This window comes from Culex quinquefasciatus, chromosome 3 (assembly GCF_015732765.1).
Source record: "Culex quinquefasciatus strain JHB chromosome 3, VPISU_Cqui_1.0_pri_paternal, whole genome shotgun sequence".
Lineage (NCBI taxonomy): Eukaryota > Metazoa > Arthropoda > Insecta > Diptera > Culicidae > Culex > Culex quinquefasciatus.
Genome location: NC_051863.1, coordinates 185,900,536 through 185,916,920, shown reverse-complemented (window position 1 = coordinate 185,916,920; position 16,385 = coordinate 185,900,536). Strand labels below are relative to the sequence as shown.

General features: G+C 34.8%; 1 protein-coding gene across 1 annotated transcript in view; it reads right to left on the bottom strand.

The window, feature by feature from the left end:
- Positions 1–12,655, bottom strand: part of LOC6040115 (neuronal calcium sensor 2) — a 237,904-nt gene extending 225,249 nt beyond the window's left edge. The window contains exon 1 of the mRNA XM_038258777.1: positions 12,296–12,655. Coding sequence (XP_038114705.1) covers positions 12,296–12,316 — 21 coding nt within the window. The 5' untranslated portion in view covers positions 12,317–12,655. The remainder of the gene's footprint in view (positions 1–12,295) is intronic.
- Positions 12,656–16,385: the final 3,730 nt, after the last annotated feature.

Below are 16,385 nucleotides of genomic sequence, written 5' to 3'. Positions count from 1 at the left end.
TAATCCCTCCCCTTCACCATTGAGAATTGTTAGATTTTTGTCTATCAGATTTTTGATCGATACATTGCCAGAATTTTTCAAGTTTCGACCTGGTAATCCTGTTTGTGACTACAATCTAAGTTTTCAATCAATTTAGATTATTAAGATGTCGATATAATGCATTAAAATTCACTATTAATAAAACAAAAATCCACAATGCATCCTCCAACTAATTGATCCAATTATCCCCTAACAATCCCCCGAATCACTGTAGCCTATGTCAAGTGGCCATCACTTGTGGATCGCGCCCCAATTGGTGAAAATCAATTGAAAATTGCTCCCGCAATCACCACCAATTTTCCAGGCACCACCCCCTCCAGCAAACCAATTTTCCCAGCGTAAAACGCTCTCCTGTAATTAGCCATGATTGATGACAATTATACCTAAGGGGGTGCGATACACCGTCTACACCTCGTGTTTTCCATGTTTTTGTTCCGTTCCGTACGTCCTCGTGGGAGCCCACTAACCCCCCCCCCCCCCCCCCCACCGGGTGGGGGTTTCGTTCCGTGGGACACGAACATCATCGCGCGTCCCGCGGGAAAAATACTGAAACACCACCCCTTAACAATTGCTGTTGGCCAGTTGCCAGCGAGGTGTTATTTCGAAATTGATAGCATCATTATGAGTGATTTGATTTGCATTTTTCCAGGCGTGTCGTGATTTGCTGGAATCAACTTCAAACTTTAATCTTAAGAAATTGTGAGAATAAAATAAATAGTACTGAATTCGATCCTAAACTTTATTTGCAACATTATTGCTTCAATAATATTCAGTAATCTTCCAACAAACATCTCAAAAATCTCCCGTAGCTAAAACAGTCATGAAGTACCGCCCAGGTCTTCAGAGGATGACTTCATCGGGTGAGTGCGTGCGAAGACCCAGAATGGCCCACTGACTGGCCTCTCTCTGCCTGCGCCTGGAAAGTACACACAGAGCACAACAATTCCATGTCGTGTCGCGCCGTGAAGCGTGAAAAAGTCGTGATCATGTGGCCACTTTGTCGCCAACACCGTACACGTACCACTGTACCTATATCTACTAGCAAGCGGAAGGACGGCGTCACGACCCAAAAGGGGACAACACTGTGGAGGACAACTGAGTGGCGACAGTATATTGATTTGGGTGAACTATTGCCAATTGAAGTCTGGAAAGTAATGTTGTTTTAAGATGAAAGTTGAATAGTTATCATCAAAACAATTGCAAGATGAGTTTTGTCTTATTTGATTGAGATATTGCAATAGAATGGACGAAGACAACTTTGAGCATACCCGAGTTGACGGAAATAACTTGGAAATATTTTTTTTTATATTTGAAAATACTACTGCAATAACATTTTATGTTATTTATAACAAGTTTTGTTATTCGTCGTTATGATTTTGTTTTTTGTTATGGGATTGTTGTTGTAATAATAGACTCATAACATTTTTAGTTAATTTTCAAACAATTCTTTGTTATTATTTTTTGTTATTTTAACAACTAATCCGATCATCCCAATATTAGTTGGAGGTATTCTCCCATCAAAAAATGTTATTCCCAAGTTGTTTTGGCATTCAACCAATATCAGACCAATAACAAATTTTGTTATGATAAAATAAATTGTTATTAAACTCTTATGCAAAAAAGGATTTTCCTAAAAAGATTCCATTACATTTTCTGTTATTTTAACAGTATTTGTTATTGAAATTGTATGAATTTTGTTATAACCGTCTGCCCGGGTACCAAACAATATTATTACAATACAAGTTCCCCACGAAAGCAGACGCGTTAGCAGAAACAGACGTCAATTCGATGAATTTAAATGGTTCGCCATAATTGAATTACCTCATCACCGTCATCAAAACTAGCAGATGAGCTTAGCCATTAGTATGCCACTTGCGTAAATTAGTAGTATCGCCACTTTTCAGTGATCAAACTGCTCGGGGTGAGACATTTCCACTGCAGACAATTGCTATAGGGAGAACTCTGTCATGATACTGTCTTTGATTAGCTTTTTTGGTTTTAAAAGATTTTGTTTTGAGTCTTTCAAAATACACCATCAAAATATGAACAGTTCAAATTAACACTTTTTTCGCATTCGCATGGAGATGGTGATCTTAGCGGGTTGCAGACTGGATTTCGTCATGTATGTGTGATGATTGTCCAGCTCAGGTTGCATATAAATTGATTAAAGGGAATTAAAACCAATTCTACCCGAACAAGACAGGCAGCACCATGAAAGCCATCCATTGCCGGCCGCTCCCATCTCCACCATATACCGGGACAGGAATAAGGATTAGGAGCACGGGAAGTGTTGATGCTAAACTTACTTAGAAAAACAGTTCAAATTAGCACTTTTTGAGCTGTTTCTCGTAGTTTGAGAAAAATCATAATCATAAACATTTTAAAATCTCAAACTAAAAATAAAAAAGCACTGTATCTTGAGAACGGAGTTTCTGATCGATTTAGTACCTTCGGCAAATGTGTGAGATGTTGCTTAAAAATTATACTTTTATAATTCATCAATTCACAAAAAATATTGATTGTGCACAATAACGATTTTTGAAAATCTCATGTTGGATGTTTTAGATGACAAAACTAGCAATTTTTGGCACGAGTTAGTATTCATTTGGAATGTTGCCATTTTTGCAAAAAAAGAATTGTTTATAGGCGTGTCAAAAAAATATCTATAAACATTTGGAAACAGATTTTTTTTAAAGAACATCATTCCTACTGGTATGAAAAATCACGTTTTATACAAAAAAAAACATATTTCAAGTGGCAATAGCCTGAAAACGGTGCACAATATAAAAACTTTCTGTTAAAAACTTTAAGATTTCAAAGTTTTTAAATAGCAACATACTTTGCCATCATTAGTTTTAAAAAAATCTTAATTCTTGTACTGCACATCAAACATTTATTGAAGCCCAAAAATTTTTAAATCATTTCAAACATGATTAAAAATGATTATAAACGCAAGGGAATGGATTTAAAATAGCTTTCAGATGTTTTCACTTAAAATTTTAATGAAATTTTGATATTTATTGATACAAAAAATTAGCGTCCTAATTTTTCGAAGCGTTTCTGAACTTAGAAACATATTTGCAACAGCCTTATCTTAAAATAAATTCATAATTTTTTTTCGGATTTTCAAAATTGTAGATTTTTAATAAACTGGCAGCACTTCTTAATGAAGTTTAACCAATTTGAGCTATGATTGCGCAATATTGATTGTTAAGTCTTGATTCAAAAATTTTCAAAATATTTTTTTCAAATAGATCATACAATTTTACAAATGTTTCATTTTTTAACTTTGAAAATAAGACCACAAGTTGCTGAGATATAAGAGACATTAGAAAATGTGGGAATGCTTGGATGAGACTTAAAAAACTTAAATTTTTTGTTTCTTTTTCTTTACTCGCCGTATTTCAGGAAATTTGCTTAACTTTAAAAAAAATATTTTCGGAAATGGTCACTAATATTCGAAAAACCGCAAATATTTTATTGAAATAAAACTTTCGGTTGCTATATCTTGAAAAGGAGGAAATTCACCAAAAAAAACTGTACAATACTTTTCGATTCAAAATTTCATTTTACAATAAAAATGAAGTTAGAAATTTTTTAAACTAAAACATATATGTCATTCCAGGTCAACTGAGTACACTTTTGGACTCGACTTTCACCGATTCGGACCAAACTTGGAGGGAACGTTCATCTATCGATAGTTAACAGAAATCCCAAGTTTGATGCTGATTAGGCCATCCCTCTATTTTTGACACCGCCCTCTTTTTTGACGATTTTCTAAAAAACTTTTTTTTCTTTTAATCATAACTTTGCAACTATTTGAGCAAAAGACTTTCTCTAGGTTGCATTTTATAGAAAATTTTCCAAGCAACTTGATAAAAATAAAATTTTAACCCTTAAATGCCCACTTATATAATATTTTAACGTTTTAAGCATTAAAAACCAGTTTTGACCAATTCCTTATGTTTTCATTTGTTTTATTTTATCACCATCATGTTTCCTAGACAATTTTACATAATAATCAATGTAGACCTCAAACTAAAATGAACTTTTAACGAGATACAGCGATTTCACTGAAAAAAGTTTGATTTTGCGTTGCACTCTGTCCTATGAATTCAAATCCGAAATAAGTTTCTCACATATAAAAACCGAACTATGCGGGATTCATCCCTTTTTGTTGAAAAGTACACCATGTACTTCCAAGTGCTGCGCAAAATCATATTTTTGCCTTTTTTTCAGTGAAATCGCTTTATCTCGCCAATAGTTCATTTTAGTTTGAGGTTTACATTGATTACTATGTAAAATTGTCCGGGGAACACGATGGTGATAAAATAAATCAAATGAAAAAATAAGGAATAGGTCAAAACTGAATTTTAATACTTAAAACGTTTAAATATAATACTAGTGGCACATCGGTAGAACTTGAGATTCAAAAAGAGGGATTTATACAGTGCTGCCTCTAGCGGTGGAGAGCTCCGACTTTTATAACAGATTTTATAATAGATTTAACCGAGGGGTTGATCAACAGCACGATTTTTTCTCCAGCCTGAGCAAATAACTCGAAACACAACTTTAGAACCCCTTGACTGATAGAACCTGGCATAAACTGTTATACACATAAAAGAAAACAACATCGTAGCTGGCCATGCAAAAAAAAAAACAATTTTCTAATGTTTACAAATGTCCGTCCATCTTCAGGAACCATTTTCGTTCATATTCCATTGCGTCCTAAAAGAAACGGATTTCCATAAAAAAAATCTGATGAAAAATGTTTAGTGTGAACATCACTTAATCGAGAACCAGAGAAGTGCCATCTGAATGGATTATTTTCCGGTGGTTGCGGATAGTTGGATTTGTTACGAGCATTATTTTTATGAATCTTGTACAAAGAAGACATAAGTTGAACTGAAATAAACATTACACTTGAAAGATACGGTAGTTATTTGAAAACAAGTGATTCAATGAAGCAATTTTAAATGTGCCTCCATGTGATCACTTCTGCAAAACGCTTAACATTGCGTGTGATGGCCAGTTTAACGGAAACACATTTTCACTCAATTTTTAGTTGATAAAAAGGTGTAAAACGTGATGAGCTTGTTTGTTTTGATTCGTTGCCACGAATGTCACTCTAACTGGTATACATTTTCTTTTATGAGATCGTAGTGTGCTGAGAAATCATCCAGGACAAATTTATCGTAGAACACTAATGAACTGATTTCTCGTCACACTTTTTGAGCAGAAATTTGTTCAGAGTTCCACGGATGTGCTAGTGGGCATTTAAGGGTAATATTTTCTATTTTTATCGAATTCCTTGGACAATTTGCTATAAAATTTGCAACCTGTAGAAAGTCTTTTGCTAAAGTATTTGCAGAGTTATAATTAAAAGAAAAAAAGTTTTTTAGAAAATCGTCAAAAAATAGGGCGGTGCCAAAAATAGAGGGATGGTCAGATCAGCACCAAACTTGGGATTTCTGTTAACTAGATGAAAATTCCCTCCAAGATTGGTACAAATAGGTGAAGGTCAAGTCCAAAAGTGTACTCAGTTGAGATGGAATGACCCGTATGTATATATATATATATATATAAATAAGAGTTACAGATTTTCGAATTTTTACGTACCATATTTGTATGGACAGCTGCCAAAATTGTATGGAGCCTTGTAAGGATGAACCAATAACACAAAATAACTGTTTGGTCATAGGAAAGGCAAAAATTTTGAGCCAACTAAAAAATATAAATCTGGAATTTCCAGTTTCCAGTTTTTGCTTTTAGGTGTTTTTAAAACCGCCTTTAGTCAGCGGTATTAACAAACAGCCAAAATGCAAAAACTGAAAATTTGGTTCATTGGAACTTTTAGCATAGCATAGCATAGCATTGGTGTCTACCCGTAGCTGCTACTTCGTTATTGACCGGGACCCCCAAACATTGCTCCGTGGACCACAGATGAAAAGTAGGAACCAATCATCACCCCTTCGCAATTTTCAAAGGTCCCTATCGTGCTGATCAATACCGACGCCGGCCACGACCAGTGGTAAGACACGGGGAAGTGGATGGGAATGTTAGCCGATACTTGAGTGATGGGACCGCCAAATCGACTGCGTCTCCGACAAAGTATCACATGAGTTTTGAGGGGTTAGTAAGATGGGTATGAGGTCAGGATTCACTGTGGTAGGTGATGCGACCATGAGCAATTTGTTTATCGGTTGAAATTTTAAAAATCTTAGGCAGCCGGCTGCGGAAAGATACCTATCTAGGGATTTAAATATAGTATTAATTCGACCGTGATTCTCCAGAAATTCTCCGTCGGCGTAACTTCCGATCAACGGTGATGTAGGAAGGGCTTCATTCATTAAAATTATTTTATATCATAAGCCTTAAAACATATCCGTCGACGTGCCTTCCGATCCTCGATGATATGGAAAGGACTTAATCCAGCAATACGACTTGCTTGTCTCAAAAAACAAAAATCGGATCGTTTCTATCGAAAACTATATAAAGAGAACAACAATAAAATTCATCGGCCAACGAACGCGCGAACAAAAAATAAATGAAAAAAGAAAAAGAAGAAATCCAATCACCCCATGTACACAAATAGCGACACAAAAGAGACGGAAAATAACACAAAAAAAAACACAGGACTGCGCGTCCACACAGGCACCACACTACTGATGCCATTATTTAATTATAATTACCAATCACCCCATGCACTCGAACAGCGACATAAAAGAGACGGAAAATAACACGAAAAAACAGGACTGAGCGTCCACACAGGCACCGCACTACTGATGCCATTATTTAATTATAATGACCAATCACCCCATGCACTCGAACAGCGACATAAAAGAGACGGAAAATAACACGAAAAAACAGGACTGAGCGTCCACACAGGCACCGCACTACTCAAATTTGGTTCATTGGAACTTTTCAATAAAAACTCCAGAAATGGTCGCAATCGGCCGATTTCGTACAGAATTGCTCAGCTGCCAAAATGTTATGAAAACATGTTTTGACGAACTATTGATGTAAAATTACTTTTTAGGTCATAGAAATAAGTACATACAAAATTTCATCTAAATCGAACAAAAAAATCAAAAAATACTTGCTAGTACTAGATAATTGCTCTACAGTTGATATGAAATTAATAAATTTAAAAAAAAAAAACAAACTTTGTAGGATTTTTGTCCGATGGAAAACTTTTTGCGGTACTGTGCACTGCAATTTCACAAAAAATAATTTTAAACTGATTCATTCATGCTAAAAATCTGAATTGACGAAGGAAAATTTGAGCAAATAGTAAAGGCAAGGAAATACAGCGGGGGTTTCAAGAAAGAATTGGGAATTCGTTTCCAAGGATGATTTCTTTTTTTGTTTGAACATTTGGATCAAAAATTGAGAAAAAGCAGTTTAATCATTGTACTAGCAAAAAATTGCTCACAATCTATATCAATATGTTCTGCGTGTATGAGCGGCCCTGTGTACACCACCTTGGAAGACGGCCAACGGGGCACACACAGTCCGCAATCCGTGCCCGTAGGTACTGGGCCCCGTCCCTGAGCGCCAGTTGACCACCGTCACCGGTTCTTACTTATGGCCCGCTGCTGCTGCGTAAATATTGCTCATTGATATTCATTGCAGCTCGTTTTTCATAGAGAGTGAACGCGCGCAGAACAACCGACGCCACGCGTCTTCCCCTGGTGACGCCGGGCATGTCTGTACGACACCGTGAGTAAAGTGCGTGAAAATGAATGTATTCATGATGACAGCAAGCTTTTTCCTTCTAACGCACGAGTGTAACAGTCCTTTTGCGGTGATAAAAGGGGTAATTTTACGCCTTTTAGGAATGTTTGTTTTCAATTAATTGTGTCACCTGCATACCGTACTCTAACAGAAGCGTCCAAGAAGCTCAATTTCGCTTTCATTATCGAATTGTTGCATTGAATATGCTTCAATATATGCAATTATGGACCCGAATCACGTCGCAAGCGGTTATTGAGGCGTTCCAAAAGTGTCAAGTTTGACCGCGAGCAAATCGTTGCACGTGTTGAACCATCAAGCTGATAAGTGCAGACACCGATTGAACGATTGTCCTTTGGCGTGGACGGTGCCAAATTGAGCGATTGGTTTGGCAACACTGCCAAAATTATTATTATACTGTTGCAACATCAAAGAAGTAGCGAACTTTCGGTGTAGAATATGAAAATTTTAAGAAAAAAAATTTGCATTTGCTTTCTGCAACAATCATCAAAAGTGCATCCTCAATATCAAGAGTGTAACGCAAATGTAAACAATGCAGGCACTAAACCCTTAATGTAATTCCCCCGTTTGATGTTGTGCGTAATTGCATTAATTAGATGCACAAGCCGTGCTCTTGCACAACACTACACATACACACATGCATCGCATAATAGTTACGCATACAAAACCACCTAACAATATAATCAATCGGGCAGAAGAAGCACCCGAGCACCTCCCAATCTCACGACGACATCGCCCCACACCACAGACAAAAAGACATGATGATTCGAAAAAAAATATAACAAAATTGTGATCTCAAACGATCTATAAAAAAAAACATATTCTGTATAGGATTGTTTTGGAATGTAATGGATTAAATTTAAAACATGTTAAAAATATTTTTAAAGACAACAAAATTTGTTTATCAATGTTTTCAATCTTAAACCAGTCATCTTCAATATCAATACTATTTTACAACCATTCCCAAATTTATTGAAAAAACGTCTCTTTAACTAAAATAAGAACTGCCCAACTTCCGCCTTTTCAGATTGTCAAATGACTGTACTGTTCATGAAATATTGAATAAATATGCCAAGTTTCTGAATTCTAAAAATAAGATAGATACCAAATTATCACATTTTATACTCCAGTTTAGCTAAAGCATTTTTTTTTTAGCAATCAAATATTGTTAATTCATCATAATATCTGGTTTTGGCTTTTGACTTATTTTTTTATTTAATTTATTGTTGTCCCAAATTCAACTGCATTTTTTTCTGCTTAATTTTTTTAATTATCATATTTTCAAAAACAATTATTTTAATGATAAAATGACACCAGAAAACCATTTTTAAACTGCATTAAAATGTTAAATATATTAAGATTATTTTATTTAAATGTATATTCAAAAAAAAGTTTATTTTTACATAAACTTAAAAATGAATGAATTAAAAACTATTCAATAAATGTATTTCTACATTTTTTCAATTGAAATTTTATTCGAAATCATTTTAAAATAATTTGTAAAGCATTGATATAAAGCAGAGCACCGCTAAAATTGTGTTTTCGTAAAAAAAGCTAATTAGGCTGGTACAAATATTTTTAAAAGTTTTTGTCACCCCCTCCCTTCAAAATTTGCCCGAAAAATCAGGTGGCAAAAAAAATATTTTTACAATAATTTTCAAAATTTCAATGAAAATTTTGGAAGGTTAAATATTCCTCTTTTATGACGTAATTTTACCTCAATTTAGACTGAAAAAGTGGCATTACACCAGAAAAGTGGTAAAACTACACATTTCCAGAGGTAAAATTACAGCTTTTTTCTGACATAAAAGATGTACCCTTTCCCAGATGTAATATTACCATGATTTTTTTTTCTGTGTATTTACAGAAACAAAAACAAAACAGCCTTATATACTTATTCTAAAAATAGTTAAAACTTATGAACAAATTCTTTAAAACAAGAATAATGAATCTTGTTTGCAACTCTTTATTTACTTGTTTTAATTGTTTTGTTTTTTATCAAACATTATTTCCAGTCCACATCTGCTTCAGAAAAAAAAACAGAACTGACCTGCAAGGCCAAAATATTGGACACCCCTGACATAAATGATCTAAAAGGTTAGCAATTCTCCCAAGCATGAACAATTTTCTTGGTTTTTATTTATATTTTTTTACAAAAAGGCTTTTAAAATATTCAAAAATCAGTATCTTCTGAAAGTATTTTCTGAATAATTTGGTTTCTTGGGCAAAATTGCAAGTTGCAGATATTGCTCAGGAATTCTCAGAAAAAAATAAAACTCTGAAAACAATTTCTTTTTCATCTAAAAATAAATTCAAATTTTTTTGCAATCCCGCTGTGAAACTGACAACTTTTCCTGTCCTTCTAGAGAAACGAAACGGCCTTCTTTTAACTACCAAAAATGAAAGATTTGAAAATCAATATCTTTTAATACCAGTGCTGAAAGGTCCTACTTTTCAGCACTGAAATGGTTGCTGAAAAGTTGAACTTTTAAACACTTGTATCGAAAAGTAACATTTTTCAATATTGTTTTGCTTTGAATGTTGAATTTATTTAACCCATGAATGTTTGACATAAAATTCGATTCAAAAAGCGTTTTTTGGAATTGCAAAAAAAATGTATGGAACTCGGTGCAAAACTTGATTTTTTCAGCATTCGTCGTATTTATCTAACTCGGTAAACCTCGTTGGATAAATGTACGACTAATGCTAAACAAATATTGTTTTCGCAACTTATTGCATAAACTACTATTTCTATTATTTTTTTTTCAAATTTCATGATTTGGCAGGGGTGCCAACCCTGCCAAATGAATATTAGTTAACTTGTGCCACAGCTCAAAAGATGCCATTTTTTTGTCATCCAAAATATTTACAAAATGAGAGGTGGTTGGTGGTTATTTTACCCAATCCATTTTTTCGTGTGAAAACTAAATAAAAAGAATGGCTTTTTTTTTAAAGTTTAACTCTTATATCTGAGTTCTAATTCGGGTGAATAATACTTAAAATTATTTAAAGATATATCGACGGTGTGATGTCTATATAAATTTGTAATTTTAATCTATTTCAAATATTATAAAATGTCAAGCATTTTATCAAAATACACTCTTTAATTATCAATATTATAGAGAAGTCTGTAGAGTTTTTGGAAACGCCTTTTTTCCATAGATTTTCAATTTTTAAAGCCAATCCGGATGTAAAAAATTGTACATAAAAAATAAATACACTGTAAGACATTCATTATATAACTGGTGACGAAAATTTGTATAAATAATCTAATTAAATCTGTGTTTAGCAACCATCACTTACATGAACGAATAAAAGCATTGTTGATTGAGTTTTCTTTTTCCTTTTCAATACGATTTGAAGCTATTTTTCCAAGAGCAGCATAATGTTGATTTGAGAATATCATTTTTTTCAGAAGTCCCTTCGCAAAAAAAGAAACTCGATGGAGAAATGCCCAAACGAATTGAAATAATCGTTTTTTAAACCACACTGGAATGGACGAGTTTCATGTCTATTTGACTCTGATTCCCACTGTCATCGCCCGTTGACACGTGATGGTATGCAAATGAGAGACAAAACACACACACACAGAAATTTGTTGAACCAGGTTGTCGAAAATTGGTTCGTTACCAGCGGTGATAAATCCACTTTAAAGAGATAATCTCAACATGCCGAAAATGCTCCTCCAAAAAAGTAAATAATTCACTTTTCATGGAAATGGAACCGCAACTGACACGCAAACTAAATTGTACTTTCTACCCAAAAAATACATATGTCACGAACACCATCACAACTCTGTATTACTAGATTTGTGGGCCATGTTTTCGTGCCCGAAAATAGTTTTTCACTCGTTTACACCGAAAATTGCTGCATGCCACAAATACGCCAAATGCAATAAAAAATAATTCCAACCAATTGTTGCGTCCTCGTCGTGGTCGGCGTCATCGTCGTTGTGGTGTTGGTACGTGACGAAATAAAATATTTTTGAAATGGCTTGATGAATACAATTTTAGCGGTTCAGGTTGTCACCATGTTTCAGGTGGTTGTTTGATGTTTTTAAAAGTTAAACTAAAGTGATTAAAAGTGTTGAATTATTTATTTGTTTCAAATAAAAAATAAATAAAATATATATTACAAACTGCAACATTGTAAGCCAGTCTGAAAACAAATCGATTAGAACTGCCTGTTCGTGCGATACCCATTTTGGGACAGGATGTAATAACCTGGTATTATTATGAAGTCAAAACCATAATGAAGCCAACCCTTCCGATCGTTATCAGCTCGTTACTGGCCATTGTTGTCTAGTGCTATGACTCTCATCTAAATTAATATTCATCGAAATTAGTTTTTGTGAGCGGGATTCACATTGAGCTGCACTCATGGTCAACTAGTTAGATAAATATTTTAATTCACAGAATCAAATTTCAGATCATAAGCATTTTCATGAGTATTTTCTTTTCTTCAAAACAATTTTCAAATTGTCTTTTTCCTCGCAACCCACCTGTTGATGTTCACTGTTCATGAAGGCAGCTTTCCCCGCGGACAATCCAAACAGCGCCCAAAGCTCCCGTAATTCGAGTGATCAAACCCTCCAAACAACAACAAAAAAAGAACCTGCTCAATTGGATGAATTATTCAGTCACTTGCACAAATCCACGGTGGGTGGAAAAACCGCCGTCCATCAAATCCACAAATCCAGTGCCCAACAAAAAACCGTGTGTGTGTGTGTGATGATTTTTTGTCGCGTAAATCAACGCTCCTATGTCAACAAACAAACCAGCGCAATCAACTCGGGGCCAGAAAAAAAACCACAATTTTCGCGACTTTTCCGCGTGGACAATTCGATGTGACCGACGCGAAAGCAAACTCTCCGGATTCGGGTTGTTGATGTTGAGACCGGGCAACCACAAACTGAACTGTTGGGTAAAAGTGCACTTTTTCAGCTTTGGCAAACAAACAAAAAGGCTACACAAAAAGGGAACAAATACTCATACAAGTTTGTTAACTGCTGCAATGAGAGGGTAAGCGGAGTTTTCCTCTGAAATTGATCATCAGCACAAGTTTACACACGTTCCAGGTGATCGGAATGCCCGGTTTCATGAATGATGATGCTGACAGGTAAGAACATCTCCGTCCCTTTAGCGGGTCGATTAAGTTTGATGGGTGAAGCTTTTTTAAGGGGTAACACTTCAAGAATTGTTTTTTTAGTAGAGTTTTTGAAGATCAATAAAAGAACTTACTGTAAACTAGTTTCATGAAAATCACTATTTTAAAGTTTATTTGAAATGCTTAAAATTAATTTAAAGAGATTAATACAAGTAATCTTGAAAATAAGTACATAACCCCTTAACAGCAGACTACGAGATAAAGCCCTCTCCCAAAGGGGTGTGGGTTAATTATCAACTCGACTATCGTAGCACAAAATCACTTCGTCAAATGGGGCGAACAATCAGAGGTACATCTATGACAGGTTTATGAGTGGCGTGGGATTGACCAGCTCGCACTAACAGTAGAACAACTATTGTATTTCCAGAGTTTTTTTTTTTTTCAAAGGACCATTTAAAAAAACTCTGGATTTGTTTTCGATGAAAAAGCCATTTGTACGGAATTCTGAGTACGCCATCTAATCGGGCGTTGAAAAGCACGTCTTTTTTGCATGACCAAAAATGGAAGGGGGCGTACCGCACATCCGTCACGAGATATCGATAAATGGAGCTCGGATTCGGAGTCAAAGACAAAAATTACCCCTTAGGACTGCTGTGTGATTTGGCGGAGAATAACCCTTCGATTGGATTGGATTGGATTGGATTGGATTGGATTGGATTGGATTGGATTGGATTGGATTGGATTGGATTGGATTGGATTGGATTGGATTGGATTGGATTGGATTGGATTGGATTGGATTGGATTGGATTGGATTGGATTGGATTGGATTGGATTGGATAAGATTTCCATGCATCTTTTGCGATTAATTTCAAGGTTTAATATAGTACCAGAGATATGATATTTTTGAGAAAAAAAATTGCTTTTACCATTCTTGTATGTGTTTGTATGAAAAAATATAACAATGACAATAATTTGGAGTAGATTTAATAAATATAAAAAGGCACACATAATGCAAAACTGTCATGTTAACATATTTATCACAATGTTTATCATAAATTCTAGAATTTTTTTATTAGATTGTTTTCTGATCTTTTAAACAATTTTCAATTATTCCCGACATTTTTATTTTAAGGTGCAAACATTATCTATTTGACAAAAATAATCCTTAGATTTTTTTATATTTTTTGAAAACCTGTTCAATTTCTGAGAGGTTTTATTGAATACTGTAACATTTGAAGATAAACACTATTTTCATCAAATAAAACTCTATTTTTGCAATATATTGCCAAAAACCAATATTTTATTTAAAAACTATCTTAATCCACCTATGTGGTTGGAGCCTTCCTCACAACAATGGCTGTACACAAGTTTCATCTATTTTTTATATCCGGCTTCCAAAAAGTACATCGATATCACTTAAGTGGCCATGTCTCGAGACAGGGTTGCCAGATCTTCAATGTTTTGGACTCGTTGAAAAGGTCTTTTGATAACCTAACCAACGATGGGTCGGATGATGGACCCGGACATAGTTTACATACAGTTAAGTGAGATCCAAATATATGTGAAAACACATTTTTATACATAACTTTTGAACTACTTATCGAAACTTCAATCTGTATAAAACTCGACCTATGGGACCCTAAACCAAGTCGAATTCAACAAGTTCGGGTCAAATCGGTTCAGCCAGTGCCGAGAAACATGAGCTAGTTTGTTGGTCACATACATACATACACACACACATACACACACACATACACACACACATACACACACACATACACACAGACATTTGTTCAGTTTTCGATTCTGAGTCGATATGTATACATGAAGGTGGGTCTACGACGTTTTTATACGAAGTTCATTTTTAGAGCAGGATTATAGCCTTACCTCAGTGAGGAAGGCAAAAGGGGTGTAAAAATTGATTTTAAACAATAATTTATGAGAGTGTTCTATTCTTTCAGACGTAAAAACATTAAATATTTTTATATTTATTGTTCTAAAAAATATTTTAAAAATAATTGATCTGTATATTTCAAAGTATTTTTTTTTTTTATTATTGAGCAATTCCAGCTCAAATCAGGATTTTTTCTGGTACTATTGTACCCGACCCTCTTCGATTTTAATGAAACTTTGTAGACATATTATCCTATGCTTATATAAGCCATTTTGTGTATATGGAGCCGATAGTACTCGAAAATAACATTTGAGAAGGGCGTAAGTTATTTAAATATTTTTGTATTTTGCAATTTAAAATTACTGTATCTCGAAGCCGTTGCATCGTATCAAAAAGTGCTCAAAAACAAACTTATAGGAAATTGGACAGGTTTTCTGAAAAAATACACTGAAACAAAAACTCATGCCACTTCTATGAGATTTTTTGATTTTTTAGTTTAAAAGTTAAAAGTTGATGTTCTTGCAAATAAGCCGAAGGGGCAAATGGAATGAAAAAAGTAGAGAACCACTGAGTTATAGCCATCAAAATGTTTTGAAAAGCTAAGAAAATTTCTTGTTTTTTTACTTTGTTGATCGGACGAGCAACTTCTTAAGGTGAAACGGGAAGGCAGCTCCATATTGACTCCACGACTCGAGTTTTTGGAAACACCGTTGAGGAAATGTCGTAACTTACGAAATCCTTTGTTTTTCAGACATAAATAGAGCGATAGCAAAAAAGATGTCCTGCTCAGAAATTGATGTTATGCAATTTTCTACACATTTTTTGAAATATAATACAAGTTCCTCCAGATTCATAAGCTTAGAAAATAAAGAAGTTAAAAAATCATTTGAACGTAAGAAGTACAAAAACTTTAATTTATTTTTAGAAGACATTTCTTCAAAGAACAATTAGTTGGAGAACTGATTTTTTACAAACCAGAACCAGAAAATGGTATTCATAACGAAATAACACTTAAAAATCAATTGATCTATTCAGCGAGACCTCATCGTGCGCACTGCTATCGCAATCCTCCAACAAGTACTTAACTTCGTCATCAGATTATAGCTTTAGTTCTCGTAATAGTAGAAAGATACCTATCAAAATCACTCCCCCATAGCCAGCCTCCGACCGTCCAAGGAACGCCTCGACGACAAGCAATAAAAATTTATGTTTATTAGATGTGAATGTGTGGTTGTGTGTGCGCACGTCTGTTTGCAGCTCCCCCTTAACAATTAAACCCGTGTAAATGCAATATGAATGACTGTGTTCTTCCTCCTCCTCCTGTCAGTTGTTTTGTTATTTGAGTATGCCGTAGTCTATATGGCTTTTTCACGTTTTGCAGAAACAAAACCGTGTCGTCTCCACGTGTCTGGAGCCTGTGGCAAAACTGGCTGGCACCATCACCGGAGGACGCTTTCGCACAGGAGATGCCCTGTCTTGTCCGTCGCACTCCGGTGACTAATGGGCCAACGACACCAAACTGTGCGAAATGTCCTGCCGGCCTGGGGGAACAGTGGGTGAAACTGTAAAACTTGCGGTCAAAATTTGGAAT